This window comes from Ahaetulla prasina, chromosome 3 (genome assembly GCF_028640845.1).
Source record: "Ahaetulla prasina isolate Xishuangbanna chromosome 3, ASM2864084v1, whole genome shotgun sequence".
NCBI classification, from domain to species: domain Eukaryota; kingdom Metazoa; phylum Chordata; class Lepidosauria; order Squamata; family Colubridae; genus Ahaetulla; species Ahaetulla prasina.
The window spans coordinates 23,128,562-23,148,944 of record NC_080541.1 but is presented as its reverse complement, the minus strand read 5'-3'; the positions used below and the strand labels follow the sequence as shown (position 1 = coordinate 23,148,944).

At 40.5% G+C, this 20,383-nt stretch overlaps 1 protein-coding gene and 1 long non-coding RNA gene across 2 annotated transcripts in view; one reads left to right on the top strand and one right to left on the bottom strand.

Moving 5' to 3' along the window:
• The window catches only part of EIF3H (eukaryotic translation initiation factor 3 subunit H), an 88,885-nt gene that overhangs the window by 17,581 nt on the left and 50,921 nt on the right, over positions 1-20,383 (bottom strand). The window contains exons 3-4 of the mRNA XM_058175038.1: positions 7,019-7,186; positions 3,920-4,019 (exon numbers count right to left, since the gene is read on the bottom strand). Of these exons, the coding sequence (XP_058031021.1) occupies positions 3,920-4,019; positions 7,019-7,186 (268 nt within the window). The remainder of the gene's footprint in view (positions 1-3,919; positions 4,020-7,018; positions 7,187-20,383) is intronic.
• LOC131194257 (uncharacterized) overlaps positions 1,310-20,383 on the top strand; it is a 43,317-nt gene continuing 24,243 nt past the window's right edge. Inside the window, exon 1 of the long non-coding RNA XR_009154133.1 lies at positions 1,310-1,342. This is a non-coding gene — a long non-coding RNA (uncharacterized LOC131194257). The remainder of the gene's footprint in view (positions 1,343-20,383) is intronic.

Genomic DNA, 20,383 nt, shown 5'->3' with positions numbered 1-20,383 from the left:
CAGCCCCGCGCATGTGCAGCAGAGACCCAACAACCACCTGGCCGGCGGGAGGCACGCACACATGCAGTGAACTGGGGTGACGACTCACATGCCCAAAGAGAGGGCGCTGTGTGCCACCTATGGCACACGTGCCCTAGGTTTGCCATCATTGGGCTAAAGCAACTATACATAATATCTGTGAATTTCTGGCTTGTATGCTACATACATTTCCTCATTTTCTAACACAATTCATTTCTATTCTACCTTATTCATTGAAACAAAGACTTACTCTCTACAATAGCTTAGATTACCCCTCAGCTACTTATTTGTTAGTAATTTCATCCTAATCTAGAGAGCCTTACAAGCTCAATCAGGACTTTTATATACTTTCATCTATAGGGATGTGGTGACTCAGTGGCTAAGACGCTGAGCTTGTCAATTGAAAGCTGGGCAGTTCAGTGGTTTGAATGCTGTGTAACAAGGTGAGCTCCGTTACGTTAAAAGAACCTTTACCTTTATACTTTCATCTGCCATGACTTTATATGGTACACTGCAAATTATTTTTAAAGGAACAAGACTTCAAAATGGCATGTCACACAGCACAGGAGATCCTGGATTAAAGATCTGCTTAAATCAATGAGCAGGCTTTGGGGTGATTATCTAGAACAGCTTTGTCCAGCTGGTACACAATAGATATACTGCATCTGAATTTTCAGAATTGCCAACTACTGTAGTGAATCACAATGCAAAATTGCTCATACAGCTTGAGGACAGGACTTTTTTTTTGGGGGGGGGGTTGGTCCAAGATCCTTTTAAACAATGAGGATCTGTCAGATTACACAATGTTAAAACATTTATTCTTATACTAAATATATTCAATGTTTTCTAGGTCTCCTGGATCTCCTCTGTTCTTCTTCTTGAGTCATGAAAGTGATCAATCTATATAATAAGGTGCCCTTGGTTGACTAGAGATGATCGGGGGAGAAACAGTACTTTGGGCTCAAGCAATTTAGGGGGAAAATTCCATCAATGCTCTGGACTAAAGTTCAACTCAGCTCTGTTAATGTTCATGTCAACAGCTATGTCATGGCAAATCAAGATGAAATACACTTTAAAAGACATTCAGAAAAAAATCCCACTAGTTCTGATACAACAGATTTACAGAGCCATGGCTCTAAAACAAATTTTAAAAGGTCAATAAATATTTGCCTCAAATGTAGCCTTAGGACATTTCTGTTCTGCAACTAGAACAAGTGTGGCAATTCTTGTCATTTAAAAGATACTTGTTTTTTGCTCTGGTACCCACAGAAACAATCTGTTGAAAATGGAAGGCGATTCCTTCATATTGAAGACTACGTAAGAGGTAAGGCTGTAGAATAGTAGTTTTAGTATTTTCAAAATAAGAGACTGGATTTATACACCCAGGTAAGCATACTATTGTGTTGTGTCTTGTCCGCTCTCACCGCAGCCGGGGTCTGCTTATCTGCTCCCGAACACGGAGGAATGTATGCCTCCCAGCCCCAGTTCTGGCTCCATGCCCAGACAAGCTGAAGAGGAGGGGGCACCTCCCGGTCCCAGCCCTGGCTCCATGCCCAAGCAGGCTGCAGAGGAGGGAGCATCCCCCGGCCCCAGCCCTGCCTCCATGCCCAGGCAAACGGAGCAGCTAGACCCCTCCCCCTCCTCCACAGCATGTGAGCCTGAGGAAAGTTTACTTCCAACAACAGCTGATTGGAGTGACCCTCGCATCAGAAGATTGGATAGGCGGAGGCAACAGAAGGAAGGGAGGGGCAGGCCTTAATGAGTGCTGAGTCATGGAGCCACACCCCATGGCCTATATAAAGGATCTGCTTTCTGGCAGTCTCTGAGTCAGGCAAAGTCGAACTTATCTTGCTGAAGTCACTTACTGGTCTCCTGCCTGCTCTGAGGACTTTGCTAGGACTTTGGGCAGAGCTGCAGAGGCAAGCCTGATTCGGATTTCCCTGACCCGGCCGTCAGCGGAGGAGTGGGACACGACATATTGTTTGTTTGGGGTATTATGCTAACTTGGTCATGGTGGTTTTCAAAATAGGGTTTACAATTTAATTCAGAGGTGCATTACCTCAGGTAAAAGCATACAGTCTTTATAGATCTCTAAAACATGTTCTAAAAGTGTAACCAATAATGTGATATAAACAGGAAACACTAAGCTAGGGAGTAACTGTATTATAAATTCGAGGCTCAATTCCCAATGACTTCAAGACATCATTTCATGCAATTATATAGTAGTAATTTGTGCGCAGCATGGTGGTCTAGAATTGGAGCTCTTGCCTCACAGTCAGGAGGCTGTGAGTTCGGTCCTAGGTAGCGGCAGATATTTCTCTCTCTAGGTGCAACGAGAAAATATATGCTGTGAGCCACGAGTAGGCGTCAGGAAGGGCATCCGGCCAGTAAACGCTCAGCTCCATTCAGCTGCCCCAACTCCACCCTGAAGCAAGGGATTACAGGGTCATTAACAGAAAAAGAAATTAAGTAGTAATTTGTCTTCGCTTTCTTATTTCACTCCTAAAAATTTCCTGAAACACTATCATCCCACTATTAACTAGGTGTGACTTGCCTACTTTCTGAAGAAGTCCAACCAAATCAGCCTGATGCTGCTATCATACAATATCACTACATACATTTAATTTTAATAAAAGATAAACAAAATCAAAGAGCCAGTTTGGTGTGGTGGTGAAGGCACTGGGTTACAAACTAAGAGACTGAATACCTTTCCTATCTTAGGCAGGAAGCCATCTGGGTGATCTTGGGCCAATCGTTCTGTCTCAGGCCTAGGCAAATGGCAAATCATTTCTAAAATTTTGAAGAAATCAAGAAAACTGTAGGGACTAGTCCAGGAAGTTGCCAAGAGTCTTGGTTCAAAAGGCAAAAACCTAAAACTCACAAAATAAATGAGATGCGTTGATTTAGTGCTTTCTGGAGTTAGCCCATAGAAAACCTTTAAAAAAAAGATTGTCACCTTCAGACCAGATCAGGTTATAAACCTCTTCTTTAGTGTGATGTGTGACCCCAGACCATTGTGTTGTAGTCAATAATTTTAAGCACATTGTGTAAATTAGGCCATAGATACTCAAGGTTACAATCTAGATTGTGGTCGTCAAGCTCCTACCTATGTAGGCTTTGTTAGTTTTCTTAAAAATTAGAACAGGAACCAATATATGCAAGGGAATACTCAGAAGTAAAACAGCTCCTTTTAGGATCACTGAAAAGCCATGGAATATAAGATTACTGTGGCAAGATTATTATATGTAAAGATGGAAAGATTTGACACTATCCAGAATGGAGGAATGGTGAACTTGACAGCTTTTCCTGAAAAGGGTAAGTTAACTTCACTGATTACAGAAAAGACATTACCTACATTTATTGATGACTAGAAGCCACTTGTGTACTTTTTGCATTAAAAAAAATGAGAAAAAAAGAACTTCTGAATTGTGGTTTTGATAATTAGATGGGATAGATTATAAAAAGAAGAGTAATATGATAAAACTTTATAGAGAGTGAGAGAGGTTAAAGTATATTTGTACTTATAATTGCTGTGAAGAATATCAGAAGCCCCTTTATATCTAAAAGTTTTTATTACACACAGACAGACAAAAAGTAAAACAGCTAAAACCAGGATTCTTGATCTTCACATTTTTATGTGAAGAATTGAAACCTTGTATTTTCTGTCTGTTCTGCTCAATTTCATTTGCCTTAAGCGCTTGTCCTCTGTCTGGAATGATAGGCGTATCAAATCTTTCCTTGGTGAAGCAAATTTTGCTTTGTATCAGTTGTGAAGGCTCTCAATACTTGCAGCTACTGGGAAAGCATATATATCATACCTACGTAGGTTTTACAGAGTCTCACTGCAAATGATTTGACTATTTTATGCCATCCCACATCCAGAATTTCCTCTTGCACTTACGCTTCTGGAGAAAAATCCTTCTCCTTGCAAACATCCATCAATTTAGGTGTCAGACGATATGCTTTTAGGGAAAGATAGCCCTGGCCAGTTTTTATAGGATCTGAGAGAAAACAAAAGGAAAACAATGAAATTTCATCTGAGCAATTCATATTGGGCAATTTTTTGTATGTCTTTTAATTATCAGAAAAAAATGTCGGTATAGTTTTGATCCGTCTATGAAGCCACAATTTGTGGAATAAGAAACACAAATTGCATGTATTATTAGTAGTATTGGCATTATTAAAAAAAATTGTTTATGATTGAATATCAAAATATTATGCAATGATCAAAACAGATTCTCTCTAAAAGAACATCTTAATGATTTCATTTCAAAATAATATACAATAGTGGAAATAGATCCTCTCTTAAAAAAATCTTATTAATTTAATTTCATTTCTATATAGAGATCAGGAACAAATTTATTAGTTATTTAGAATGGTACGAATGTAACAATTTAGCCAACTTGGGAATTCTGGGAGTTGAAATCTACTTATCTTAAATGTTATCAAGACTGGGAAACCCTTGTCCAGAATTCTATCCCCATAGACCACAAAAAAGGATGAGGAGCACCATGGCTTGCACAGTTAGGATTGACAGCCCACGTTCAAGACTCAAGTGCTGTCATCGGATGGAGTAAGCTCCCATCCTTTGCTCCAGCTCCCTGCTGGGGACATGAAAGGAGCCCCCAACTAGTCGTCCTCCAGGCAATGAGATGTCACCAACTAATCCTTTCAACCAAGAAGCGCTTCGATGATTCCAACATGAGGGCAATGCAACAAAAAGGACAGGAGATAACTTGAGCAACAAGCATGTATTTGGGAAGACAATTCCACAGAATGGGGTGCATTAAAGCTTTGCTTCTTAAATTCCTGTCCCCCCTTTAGCCTGGGGTTGAATGGTACTGTATTTTTCCATGTATAAGACGTTACTTTTTCTTTTAAACGTTTATTTGAAAAGGGAGGGGCATCTTATACACAGGAGGCAGAGAAGGCCACACATGCCAGATGACCCTCTATCTTATATGCCACACTATCATTCCTCTCTTATTGTAGTTGTTTCCTGTATCACATTGTCACTCTAGGTTTCATCTCTATTGTTCCTGTGATGTATTTCCTGTTCTTGTTGTATTACTTTAACAAGATGGTTTCTGCACAGTGATGGCTACAAGAAGCTACATGAAACATGGGGGCGTCTTATACATGGGAGCCGGTGGTGGGATTCAGCCAGTTTGCGTCACTTCGACAGAACCGGTTGTTAACTTTCTGAGCAGTTTGGCAAACTGGTTGTTGGAAGAAATAATTAGGGCAGAGAACCGGTTGTTAAATTACTTGAATCTCAATACTGATGAGAGCGTCTTATGCAGGGAAAAATACAGAAAATATTGTGAGAGTTCTCTTAAAATAACCAGTTCCGGCAGAAGGAGCAAAACTGATTTGCTTCCGAAAGGCTTCCTGTTCCAATTCTCATTTTTGAAACGAGAAAAAGAAACAAAGAAAACTCTATCGTCAAAAATTGCCCATTTTGCTGTTCTATTTCATAGGTGCAATCTTAAAACTGCTGGAAAACCACATGCAGTCCCAATAATTTACCCCTTTCTGGACTAGAGTTTCAAAACATGGCAGCCAATATTTTAAATAGTTCCAGAAACAAACTGGGAATTGACACAGAAAGCGAAAAGAGAAAGCGGGAATCAAATTTCTAAAATAATACTAGAAAAATGAGCTTTACGAATTGTTATTTTATTTTATCTTCCCCAATGCAAATAAGCCAGACTCAGGGTCCACACACTCATCAACAGCATTACCTCTTACCACATTTAAGACTCAAGGGAGTTACATGATGCAGCACAGTATGCAGACTCAGTATTTTTTTTTTTTAAAAAAACACATTTATGTAGGTAAATGTTTCCAGTTGCCTTGTTTTTTTTTAAAGTGTAAATACTTTACACGTTGATGAGCTATCATTAAAGATGGGGAAAAAATATGAATTTTAAAAAGAAAAAAAACTATGTAGTCTCTAAGACAATGGTGCTTAACGTTGAGGCAGACTTGCCAAAGAACAATTAAAAATATATCAAACAAAAATATATTTATTTTGGGTTGTCTAAAACCAAACCCAGCAAAAAAAAACCCCCAAAAAAAACCCTTTAGCGATCAATGTGATAAAATGAAAACCCAAGCAGAGTGAAACAAGTGGAAAATTCATCAGGACCTGATGATGCAATATTTCCAGCCAGAATAAGTATATACTTTTAACAACTTGTTCTTTACTGTAATCCAATTGTTAACATACTGAAACAATTTAGGGGGCAGCTTGTAAGATTGATCGCATTCATTAGTATTTTTTCTGACAGACACTCAGGACGTTACATTTACTTCTCAGCTGGAAACTATATGTGAGCTTGCCAGATATGGCAAAGCTGTGAGTGTTCAGGGAGGGGACAGCTATAAAGCTGTTAAATTGCCTACGGTTCTGATACAGCGCAGAACATCTGGCTTGGAGAGCTTAGGAAACCTCGTTAGAAAAAAAAGAGAAAGAAATCAGCAGAAAAGAGGGTGGTTTCGTGCAACGAAACAGTCCAGGTTTTGTATGCTTCTATCAGATGTATAAAAATCGGGAAGGGGAGCGGGAGGCGGGGGGGGGGGAGAGAGAAGAGAAATACTTGGCAATCTGCTTTATGATTGGTCAGTCTTATGCCGAGCCAGACGTTCCAGCAAGCTGGCCTTGTTAAGACATCTGGTGTAGTTCCACTAGCCCCTTCCATGAGGGATGGGAATTGGGAGGAATAAAAATGAAGCAGCTCCTCTGGCATTCCAAAACATACACATCAGGGCTCTGATAGCAAGAAAAATAAACAAAAAGAAGGAAACTCTGTCTAGACTTTGCCGCTGCTGAGGCTGCTGCAGACACAGAGTTGGTATTTACTTGCCAAAGGTCTGCCAAGGCAGCTCTTGAGGCAGGGAGTTCATAGGCGATGTATATAATAATATTGAGGAACTGGGGTGGTTGGTGGTGGCGGTGGTGATGGAAGGAATAACACAGAAAGCCACACATGCTAACCGTAAATGAGAACGACAGATTCCTCGATGGCGTGCTGGTAACTGAACTGGGAATCCAGGAGAGCACGGGTAACAAAGGAGCCGTAGTACGTGGACTGATACCAGCCGACATGGAGATGGTCAATATTGACATGGCGAAGACTACGCATCATTTCCATTTGATATTGCACTGGAGAGGAGACAGAGAGAGAGAGAGAGAAAAGAGAGAGAGACAATAAACATTTTTGTAGGATAAGTTTACATCTGAATTTCGGCCATTTCTGAAGGATGCCCTAGTGCAGCGGTTCTCAACCTGTGGGTCGCGACACCGTTGGGGGTCGAATGACAATTTGCCAGGGGTCGCCTAAGACCATCGGAAATATGGGAAGTATACTTGCGAGTCGAAGAATCACGCTCCAATGGTTGACTCCACAAGCCAGCTGCAGGCTTTTCAAATCGCTAGCTGAATTCGGCTTCAGGCGCGATGAATTAAAAAAGAGAAAAATCTTTGCTCTGATGTTTCCGTCTCAAGCCAGCTGCAATCAATCCCAATCGCTAGCCTAATCTGGCTTCAGGCACGATAAACTTAATAGGGGAGGAGTCTCCGCTTTAATGCCTTCCTTCTCAAGGCAATCGCAAGCAGTTCAGATCGCTAGCCAATACGGCTTCAGACGTGAAAAATTCAAAACGAAAATAATTTTACGGTTGGGGTCACCACATCGTGGGGAATTGTATTAAAGGGGTCGCCACATCATGGGGAATTGTATTAAAGGGGTTGCAGTACTATAAAGGTTGAGAACCACTGCCCTAGTGAAATAGGGCTGTGAGAATCTGCTGTCCTATTTGGCTCTGAGGAACCTCTGGAGGGTGCAAAGCTCATAGACATGAAGCAGAGACCTAGTCATTCTTGAATTGTTTGAAGGCAAACCTTTCCAGATTTTCAAACGATTCTCCAAATGTCTACTACTGGCTTAATTTGGAAAGACAACCACCTCTAGTTTTAAAACTTGTGATTCTAAAAAGCAGGGATTAGTGAAGCAGGCAAATCTTTGCCTACAGGAGGTCCAAGGTTCTCTGGTATGTTCAGGTAGAAACAATGTCTACCTGTTTCAGGAAAGTCCACTGCCAGAGCTGATGGGAAGATTATCCGACCTTTGAATAAGGCAGTTACTCCCATTGCCTGAAGAACTGGAAGGTTGGGCTACTCCATTCAACTCTTCAAGTATCACTTTTTCACAAATACTATTACCAAGCTAAATATTCCCCATTCTGCATCTGTACATCTGTTATTTCTCAGTGAACTTAGTAACTATTTCTCTTAAATACCATACCAATTCTCTAAATCAGTGGTCACCAACTGGTGGTCTGTGGACCATTGCTGGTCCACGAGAAAACTTTGGTGGTCCACAGAAAAATTATTTGCATTTTTTATATTGCACTAAATCAGGGGTCCTCAAACTACGGCCCCTGGGACAGATACGTGCAATGAATGTTTGTGTTGCTGCAGAGAGTCTTCCCCTTTGGGGTCTTTTTGTGTGGGTCAGAGGGGGGCAGAAATTCTGACTTGGGGTCTGCTTCAGCCTCTTGGTGCAGGGCTTTGGGCAAAGGTTGAAGGGAAGTGCCACTGGTGGCAAAGAGCTGGAGGGCCTTGTTCCAGTGGGACTGCTGGAACTGGCTGACCATCTCAGTTCACTCAGCCTCCAGCTGCCTGTACCTGGCTTTGCACTCCTGCAGGTCTTCCCTCTGCTTGGAAAGCCTATGCTCATAGTCCTCAGTGAGGTGCTTCTAATTGAGCCTCCTTCTTGGTCAGATCCAATTTGAACTGAGCTGTTTTGCCAACTCTTTCTCTTAGCTCCAACTCCTGCTTCCTGGTGGGGCCCTAAGGAGCTTGGGTGGGGAGGGGAGGGGTGAATAGAGGCTAACAAGGCACCCCTTGATATGAGTGACATTGACTTGGCCATGCTCACCCAGCCAGTCATTAGGCAGATCATATTAGTGGTCCGCGGGATTTAAAATTATGAATTTAGTGGTCCCAGAGGTCCCAATGTTTGGTGACCCGTGCTCTAAATATCAAGGCTGATTAGGATTGCCTTGAGTGTAATATCAATTTTCTAAGGCCTTATGTGTCATCTGCAAATCTAATAAGTATCTCCTTCATCTTTTCATTCAAATCAGTAAAAGGTTGAACAGTGCAAGAACTGCCCCTCAATAATTTGTTTTAGTTTGAACTATTTGTACTGACTCTTTGAATATAAATATGATTTTAAATCCCGTTAAGTAACTATTAAGTTTTCATGTTAACCAACCGTGTAACTAGCTTGCTAATCCGAATGCCACAAAGTACTTTTGTCAAATGCTTTGCTTTGTTTTCAAAATGGTTACAGAGCAATGGCTTTATAGTCTTTCTCAAATTTCTTAAATATTGATGCCAAAATGACTGTAGTTCTATGGATCCTTTCTCCTCTCCATTACTGATTTTTAACAAACATAACATCCTCTCCTCCAGTAATATGGGACTTGTTCTCCAGGATTTCACGAAGTTAATATGTAAGAATTTGGCCAGACTTTTGACTATACCCAACTTCACTTTGACTTAAAATCACAAAGTCTAATATCATGACATGCTCATAGTGTTCCTACTAAATTGACTAAGTATTTTTTTCTGTGTGTGTGCAAAACCTTTTTTTTAAAGAATGTTTAAATTTGACTAAGACCTTTCTTTTGGTTTGTATCAAGTATAACTGATCTTCCTGTGTTCTGCACTCTCTGAAACAGAAAACTGTGAGCAAGACATATCAACAATTTTGTGAAAGGACTATGCTTAGCAAAATTTGACTCTTAAAAGATATTGGGAGTCCCTCATCACTACAATTTCCTGTCTCTCTTAACCATTTACAATATAAAAGTGTAAGATCTATAGTGAGATTCTGTAAAATATAATCCACATTTTCACTGTTTTCATCCTTCCTCATTATTTTGCAGCTGTTTTTAGTTTAGCCCAATCTGCTCTAGCTCCTCCAGGGGAAAAAAAAAAAGATTAATTTCAATTTTCCCCCAAGACAAATTTTATCTCTTGGTCTTTTCAATAGCAGGGGCCCAGATCTGCTAATATGGCTTTAAATCAGTCTTTCCCGACAACCGTTAATAAAACAACTGATTATTTAGGAAATCATATTTGGATACAACTACTGATTGCAGTTATAATCCCTTCCAAAGTGAAATTGTGCTTAAATCCCTCCAAGACAGAGTGGCTGTGGATGCCGGCACCCCGGTACAGTCAGCTGCAGCCGCGGCTGACTGTTGGGGGCGAGTCATTGGCCCCAATGGAGAGGGTGCGCAACTTGGGCGTGCTCCTGGATGGACGGCTGTCTTTTGAAGACCACTTGACGGCCGTCTCCAGGAGAGCTTTTTACCAGGTTCGCCTGGTTCGCCAGTTGCGCCTCTTTCTAGACCGGGATGCCCTATGCACGGTCACTCATGCCCTTGTGACATCTCGCCTGGACTACTGCAATGCTCTCTACATGGGGCTCCCCTTGAAGAGCACCCGGAGGCTCCAGTTGGTCCAGAATGCGGCTGCGCGGGTGATAGAGGGAGCCCCTCGTGGCTCCCACGTGACACCTCTCCTGCGCAGACTGCACTGGCTACCTGTGGCCTTTCGGGTGCGCTTCAAGGTTTTGGTAATTATCTTTAAAGCGCTCCATGGCATTGGGCCGGATTACTTACAGGACCGTCTGCTGCTACCGAATACCTCTCACCGACCCGTACGCTCTCACAGGGAGGGACTCCTCAGGGTGCCGTCAGCCAGGCAGTGCCGGCTGGCGGCGCCCAGGGGAAGGGCCTTTTCTGTGGGGGCTCCCACCCTCTGGAACGAACTTCCCCCAGGACTTCGCCAACTTCCTGACCTTCGAACCTTTTGCCGCGAGCTTAAGACACATCTGTTCATTTGCGCAGGACTGGACTAGAATTTTTAAATTTTAAATTTGGTTTTAATCAGGTTTTATTATTTTATTGGGGTTTTAATATTCGGCCGTATTTAATAAGTTTTTTAAATTGTGGTTTTAACTTGTATTTATCTATGTGTATATTTTACTTGGCTGTAAACCGCCCTGAGTCCCTTGGGAGATAGGGCGGTATAAAAATACGATAAATAAATAAATAAATAATAAATAAATGACCTCTGTTGTTATTGCCCATGCTGACTGCCCATTTCTAGTCAATCAAACTACTATAATGCAGATAATATGTAATTATTTATAGCATGCTTTCTGAAGTGAACAAAAGCTTGCTGTATCACAGAAAAGGCCTACCATATTTATAAGGCACTCCGGAGTATAAGATGCACCTACCTTTTTGGGGAAAGAAAACAAGAAAAAAAAATCTGCCTCTGCCTCCCAGCAATTTGCCTCCTTGTAGCAAACTGCCTGTTTCAGTTTCAGTTTCAGTTTCAGCATAGCCTGATTAGCACAAGAAAAAAAAATCTTCCTCTGCCTCCCAGCGATTTGCCTCCTTGCAGCAAATAGCAAACAACCCATTTCAGTTTCAGCACAGCCTGATTAGCACAAGCAGCTGATTGTCGGTTGGATCGGCCTCCCAAGGGTAAGCTCTTTCAGGCTGCAGGGATTGCCACCTCCTATTGCCGCCTCCACGCACCCCATTTTCAGCCTCCATTTTCCGACCGTTCCAGGCAGAGGGAATCGGAATGGGCGGATAATGGGGCCAGCAGAGGCAGCAATAGACTATGGAAATCCCTGCAGCCTAAAACAGCTGATCCTTGGGAGGCCGATCCAATCAAGAATCAGTTGCTTGTGCTAATCAGGCTGCGCTGAAGCTGAAGCTGAAACTGAAACAGGCTGTTTGCTGCAAAGAGGCAAATTGCTGGGAGGCAGAGGCCAAAGGGGGTGGGCCGGTGGGTGGGTGGGACTACATTCAGTGTATAAGACGCACCCAAATTTCCACTCTCTTTTAGGGAGGGAAAAGTATGTCTTATACTCTGAAAAATATGGTATTTAGTTTGGCCTCCTGTGTCCTAGATTGGCCAGCAAGATACATTTGGTAGCTTGCTGCTTATTACAATTGTTCATACATATATATTATCTAAATACATCTTAAAATAAACCTGTATGATACCACTGTATTAAACTTTTATGCTCTTTGGGGGAGAAAGAGGATGGCAGTTTCAGAATAGGTTCCTTACACTACCTAGGAATTTCATTTCAAAACAATATGCAGACTATCTATCCGATTTATCTTTAAGACTGAAATGATGTAAAGAAGTAACAGCAAATGGGCCAACACTGCTACATATGGAAGAAGATTTAAGGGATCCTTACTGTTCTTTGAGCTTGGTTGTTTTCTCGCAGACGTTTCATTACCTAACAGCACTGATGATGTTACCTAGTGTGGGTAATGAAACGTCTACAAGAAAACAACCAAGCTCAGAGAGCACCAAGGACCCTCGTTTCAACCCCAAGCTACAAATATTCTCCTTTACTGTAAAAGGATTTCAACTGTAACCATTTTCCCAATGCTATATTTCTACTTTTTCCCCAACCTGGGCGCTGACTTAAAACTCGGGATGGTTGGTAAGTATCTTGATCCATGTTCTATGGCATCCTTATAAAAAGCAGCAGGATGGGAAGAAGATGGGGGATTGTGTGATCTTCCCTTTCCAGCATATTTGTTGGCTTTACATTCGGCAACATGCCTTGAATGGAATGGTGCAAATTTCATTATTCTGACTCAGTTCTTTCTCCAATGGTTTCTGAGTCTTCTTTCAAAGTGGAATGTCCTTTTATCATTTAAATAAATAAGTTTACAGCAGAAACAAGAATGTGTGGCACAGGCCATCAGCTTCTTGCTGACATAAACAGGATCCAGACACAGAATGGAGACAATTAATACATTTTTATATAATCTTTGCATACACATATACACACGTAAGCTTCCAAAATGCTAATTGAATTATCATTAACTATTTCCAGAGTACAAATCAAGACAAGATTGTTTTGTGTTGTAAAATATGCAGAAAGTTAACTGCGTTAAATATAGACTCATAATGAAAAAAAAAGTTTACAAAGCAGCCTGTAGTACTAGAAAGTTCTTTTAAACTTTTGATTTAATTTATATTTTACGTACAGATATTTCACAAGAAAGCCAGTTTGTACTAATGGTTCAGGCACCAAGCTAGAAACCAGGAGATTGTGAATTCTAATCCCACTTTGGGCATGAAAGCTATCTGGGTGACTTTGGGCCAACCAATGAATCAATACTCGGTTGATCTGGAAAAAAAAAAGTGGGGGGGAACCCTGCACATACAGTGGTACCTAGGTACTCATTCTTAATAGGTTCCAGGAGGGATGAGTACCAAAAATGATAAGTACCAAACAATTTTTCCCCATAAGAAATAATGCAGTGAGTCACAAGGCAGTAGACATCAACAGGTTCTAGCTTATGCATTGAGTACCAAACAAATGATAAGTACTGGGGCAAAATTTTCACACCAAAATGTGTTGAGTATCAAATTTGATAAGTTTCAAAGCAGTTGAGTACTCAGGTAGCACGTGACGGGAAAACACTAGGAAGAAAAAAGAATGCATTTTACAAAATAATAAAACTGGAAGGGGAAATCAAGGATGGTTTATTGTTAGCTGTTTAATTCATTTTGAGAGTGGCCTACAGACTCAAATTTTCTCCAGATTTGAGAAGGATGCCTAATTCTGGCATTACAATAAATATGGAAATTGGATCAAGCCATGGGATCATACAGCACTCCCTCACTGGTATACAGATTAAAAATTTCTGGGAACATGGAAGTGGGGGGCGGGTTCCTACCTCTTGAGATTTTTCAAAGGAGAAGTTGATATTCTGTGTATAAGTGAAACATACATAACAGGTATTTGAATCCTAATTTGATCTGGGACTCTGGTTGAACAGAAAGTTTGATATAAATCAAGTAAATAAGTAAGCAAATAGATTACTGTTTTGCTTCACCAGTTGTAAAAACACAATTTATAATATCATTCGGAGTACTTAAGAGTACAATTCCTCAAAAGCAAAACTTGGGTTAGTGGAATTTACTTATATGTAAACTCCCACAGCTGCAGCCTTAAAAGTTTAGTATACCACTATACATATATGCCTACTTACAAAATAGGCTTCACTGAGTTCAGAAGAATGCATTCCACTGAAGTATATAAGGCATGAAAACTGGTTCATTCTCTATACTTTTAGATTACTGTTCCAATTACCCTGGCTACAAACCATACCAAATACAATTAACTATCTTTTATATTGTTCTTAGATTATATGTTTTGAGCGCATAGTCTTTTCTTGTAAGGTATTCCATTCATTCTAAAGGAGAATATATGTGTGTGTGTATCCCAGATATTTCTAATTTTTTGAATGTGTTCTTATAAAAATGGGGAGAAGGGGGGAGGATATGTTTTAAAATTTTTCAAATGGCCATAGTTTGCTTGTCTATTTATTTTAGTCAAAGGATGTGGTAATGGTAAGAAATATTTTTTTTACCCATGGCTTAGCCTCTCAGCACATCACAGATGATTAATATGCCTCTGAGACACCACAGGCTAACAGATATTTTAGAAGGCGAGTGTTCTGAATGCATCAGATTTCAAATTCTTAGCTAGCACTATAGTATTCTGGGCAATTTGTCAAAATAAGGTCCACACATTTTTATTGAGATTACCCAGAAATTATCACAAGTTGCAAACTCAGAAGAAAGACAGTCTTTCTTTTTGTGTCAAGCTTCTAGACACCTTTAAAATCCTATACAACTGTACTACACATTGCTCCCTCTCGGATTGTTATTATAGTTGTGTTACAATTTTAACAGAGGTGGGCCCCAATGTCTTAGCAGTTAAAAATGCAGAGCTTGTCAGCTGGAATGCTGACAGCCTGGTTTCGAGAACAGAGTGCTGTGTGATGGGGTGAGCTCCCTTTATTTGCCCCCGTTTCTGCCCACCTAGCAGCTCAAAAGCATGCAAATGCAAGTAGATAAATAGGTACCACTTTGGTGGGAAAAGAACAGCGTTCCGTGTGCCTCAGTATAATCACACTGGCCACATGACTATGCAAATATCTTCAGACAAGGCTGACCCTGTCAGCTAAGAAACAGAGATGAGCACCACCCCATGGAGCTGGATATGACTAGAAAGGGGAAATCTTTATCTTTTAATGGAGGACGTGGAGGAGGAGGAGGAGGAGGAGGAGGTTCTTTCTGCACCAACTCAGAAAGCTCAAACTGCCCAAGGAGCTGCTGATTCAGTTCTACAGAGGAATTACTGAGTCTGTCATCTGCACCTCCATAACTGTCTGGTTTGGTTTTGCAACCCAACAAGACAGACACAGACTTCAGAGGATAATTAGAACTGCAGAAAAAACAATTGCTACCAACCTGCCTTCCATTGAGGACCTGTATACTGCTCGAGTCAAAAAGAGGGCTGTGAAAATATTTACAGATCCCTCACAACCTGGACACAAATTGTTTCAACTCCTATCCTCAAAACAATGCTACAGCGCACTGGACACCAGAACAACTAGACACAAGAACAGTTTTTTCCCCGAACGCCATCACTCTGCTAAACAAATAATTCCCTCAACACTGTCAAACTATTCACTAAGGCTGCATTACTATTAGTCTTCTCACTGTTTCTATCACCCATCTCCTCCCACTTATAACTGTAACTTGTTGTTGCATCCTTATGATTTATATTGTTTCCTAGTATGATTCAATTGCTTATTTGTACCCTATGACTATCATTAAGTGTTGTACCTTATGATTCTTAACAAACGTATCTTTTCACTGAGCATATGCATCAAAGACAAATTCCTTGTGTCCAATCACACTTGGCCAATAAAGAATTGTACTCTATTGTATTATTGGAGGAGGAGGAGGAGGATGTCTCTAGAAAGGCAATCAGAAGCCTTTTTGCATGCTGTCCATGTATAGATGACAAACTTTGGTTGTAGTCTAATTTTGAATGCATCTTAGAAAATCCTTCTTCTTGGTGGTCCTGACCAGTCTATTCTTCAAATTTGCTATGTTAGCCAAATAGGTGAGAAATAATATTCTGACTAGAAAAAGAGTAGAAATCCATAGTGTTTATGGCTTTTGTTTGGAACCACATTCAAAGCTAACCATATTAAGGTTGCCCTGTCATCCAAACACTTAATTAAGAGAGGCCTTAATATTTTTTATTTGTTATGGAACAATAACAATCATTTGTGTAACATTTGGCTGCTCAGTTCCTAGGAAAGATGGACTGTTCAGACTATTTCCATTTTCTTCAGTTTCTACACATGGTCCCATTTTTCTGTGTTCATCTCTCATTTTCTTCCAATCCTCATAAAAAAGGGGGCATTTAGCATTTGTAACCACAAATTATGCATTTCTAAATATATTTTATCTCAAAGTACACATTTCTAAGCATTTTTTACTCTAAATGTGTATTTTGTACACTCTTTAGTAGCTTTTCTATGCCAAAAATTGCATCACAAAATTTGGAGACGCATAAAATCCAAACAATTATTGAGTTCTCATCCATAGATCTGTCTGAGGGTGCAGATGAGCTTGGCTTGATTTGAACTGAACTGTGGATTGGATTAAATCCTCAAGCATCCCTATTTATTACAGAACTATGACTGGTTGTGGTTTAATAACACTACATCTCATGATAAAGATGAAACTACCACTATTATTTTCAAAATAATAGACAAATGAAGCATATTATGTATTTCACAGTATAATTTTTTTCTATGGGGGAAATTTTTAGCACTGTGTATGTTTTAAAATGTGCCAGAGCACCATCCTGCAGGAATTAACCACTCTCCATCCTATTGGTATCAACAATGACAAAATTAAGCAAAGGACTAACTCTCCTACACTATGTCAATATAATAGGACAGCTTCTAATCATTATACCTTTTCAAGGAACTTTTTTAAAAAATGACTACAAGTTGTAAGCTTGCAACATTACTCCAACTTCAGGCAGAAAAATATTTTTATATATAAATAACTGTAAAAAAATGGCTTACAACTTTTTGTTTTCAAATTAAAGCTAAAACCTGGTTTGCCAACTCTATTACCGTGCCTCCACTAAGTTAGTTCAGGATTACAGACTAGTATCTTCAACAACAACCAAAACAGTTTGCAAATATTCCACATCAATTACAAAATATGTTATAACAAAAATGGAAAGAAGGGGACTCATTTCATTTAGAACACTTGATAACATTTTAACACATAGCTGGAACTATGCATTGCATAAACTCCTGGGAACACGTAAAATCTGACTTCTGAACAGGGGTTATGAGATGGCAGCTAACCAGATCTACTTGAAATACATATTCCACAGGATATAATCCAAAAGCCACGGAGAGTTCTATCCAGCAAAAATATAACATTTTGGAGGAGCGCAAGATTTGTCTGCCTTAATTTAATTTGCCAAATATTGACAAAAGCACTTGTTTTGCTACCTTTGATCATTAATACTGTAAAACAAGCGTTCACTTTAGCCTCTTCAAGCAACATCCTTTAGTTAAACTGAGAATGATTCTTCCTGTTATGGAAGACCGTCTACAGTTTAATACTCGCAGAATAAGTAAAAAATGAAAATTGATCCAGAAGACAGCAAGGATGTTGCTTCTGTCTTTCAAGCATAAAAATTTGCAACAGACTTAAGAGGAGAACTATGTCCACACAGACTTGGCAGTCACCTGAAGATTAGAAAACAAGAAAAACACCAAGCTGCAGTACAATACATTTGTTATCTCAAGAAACACACTTGATGTTGCTGTCCAAATGCCTTAGGACACCTGTTCAAAAAATAATAATAAATCAAAACGTGACCCTGAATTCAAAATGCCAGATGCTTATCAATCACTCCTGAATAGGAATTTGTGATTATGATGCATTCAGTTGGTATCAACCCTTAATGATGGCACATATTCCCCCCCCCCCTGGAAAATCTATGCACAACTTGGTCTTTCAGATGTTCCAACAATAAATCTCAAGAATTCTGAGAGTTGAAGTCCACAAGTCTTAAACTTGCCAAGGTTGGACACCCCTTCACTGGCAAGTCTAAGGCTTATTGCTGAACCTTCTTCTTTCGTCTTTACACTGAACCACAATTCATGGTTGTTAGATATCTATACTAAACCTAAGTCTATGTGGACATAGTTCACCTCTTAGGTTTGTTGCAAATTCCTATGCTTCAATGACAAAAGCAACATCATTGCAGTCTCAGAACGGTGCCCTATTTTTGAGCTGTCGTTTGGATCAATTTCATGACTGCTCTAGGCCTTTTTGCAGTTAAAAGTCCCATAAGAGCACCATGCCCACTCTCAAGCTGTAAATCTGGCCAGTATTATTTCACAGCACCATCTATTTCCCAAGTAGTGATGAGTCTTAATTTGAGTGTTGTGTAAGAGCTTGGAAAACCCGGGAGCTCAATTTCCCTGTTGAGCTTTGAATTTTTCTCTGCTTGCCCTCATGCGCCGGCTGTACTATGTTCAAAGGGTGGTTGTGTGAACAGCAGGGAATAGTCCAATGAAAGATACTCTGAACTCTTTTGAAAAAGGAGTGGGATATGATGAGAAGCCAATTTGGGCATGCCTACCTCGGCTTAATGAATAGAGTTAGGTGTAAACTGTTTTCATGACCTTAGTCTTCCCCTTTTTCCTTCTTGGATATTGTACATGACAAGCAGTACCGAGAAAATTTAAATCAGCAAAGAACATGTTAGACATTTTCAGTTAACCAGTTTTCTTTAGAAGAAGTGAGTTATTAAGCTGAAATAGGTACATCCAAATGGAGCCAGTGATACTGTTCCCACAGCAGGCTCAATTGGTGATGGGGTTTCCATGTACTATGGAAACATCAAGAAAGTAAATCTATGTCCTGAGGATTAAATAAGTCTTAGATTCCCCAAGTATAGGGGAGGTGGTGGCTCAGTGGCTAAGATGCTGAGCTTGTTGATCAAAAGGTCGGCAGTTCAGCGGTTCAAATCCCTACTGCCGTGTAACGGGGTGAGTTCCCATTACTTGTCCCAGCTTCTGCCAACCTAGAAAAATAGGGACCACCTTTGGTGGGAAGGTAACAGCATTTTGTGTGCCTTTAGTCATGCCGGCCTCATGACCATGGAGATGTCTGGACAGCGCTGGCTCTTCAGCTTTGAAACGGAGATCAGCACCGCTCCCTAGAGTCGGGAATGACTAGCACATGTATGTGAGGGGAACCTTTACCTTTACCTTTGGTCGCCATGATGTAAAAAAGATGTTGAGACTCTAGAAAGAGTGCAGAGAAGAGCAACAAAGATGATTAGGGTACTAGAGGCTAAAATATATGAACAACAGTTGCAGGAACTGGGTATGTCTAGTTTAATGAAAAGAAGGACTAGGGGAGACATGATAGCACTGTTCCAATACCTCAGGGGCTGCCACAAAGAAGAGGGAGTCAAGCTATTCTCCAAAGCACCTGAGGGCAGGACAAGAAGCAATGGGTGGAAACTAATCAAGGAGAGAAGCAACTTAGAACTAAGGAGAAATTTCCTGACAGTTAGAACAATTAATCAGTGGAATAACTTGCCTCCAGAAGTTGTGAATGCTCCAACACTGGAAATTTTTAAGAAGATGTTGGATAACCGTTTGTCTGAAGTGGTGTAGGGTTTCCTGCCTGGGCAGGGGGTTGGACTAGAAGACCTCCAAGGTCCCTTCCAACTCATTGTTGTTGTTGTTGTTACCTTTACATTGCCCAAGTATGAAGAGGGATATGATACCATTTTGGTCATACTGTAGAAACATCTAAACCTGAACTTACTGCCAAACCCAGATAGCAGAGGACACATGTTCCAAACATCAGTTGACTGTTGACACCTCTTACTCTCTGCTTAGCTGATGGGACAATGGCTAGTAATGTCAGGAAGCCTTATCAGGTCAGCTTTCTCCTAATTCAAGAATTCATGGGATAATAAGCACCTCCTAGAAGGGTGTGGGGATTCCATATTCCCTCAAATCGCAGCTCTTATCCCTGGTAGTGTGAGGGTGACTTGCTGAGCCCTGATGGCGCAGAGGTTAAATTGCAGTATTGAAGGTAAACTCTGCTCACAGCCTGGAGTTCGATCCTGATAACAAAGTTGTGTCAGCCTTCCATCCTTTTGAGGTCAGTAAAATGAGGACCCAGATTGTTGGGAGCAATATGCAAATAATGTTTCTATACTGTAACCGCCCCCCACCTCCCCAAGAAAGTGCTCTAAAGTGCTATGGGGTGGTATATTAGTTAAAGGGGAACAGGGTTTTGGTGTCATCATGATACTCTTTCAACAGAGAAAGCCATCTCTTTGCTGTCACTGAACGCAGAGTAGTTAAAATA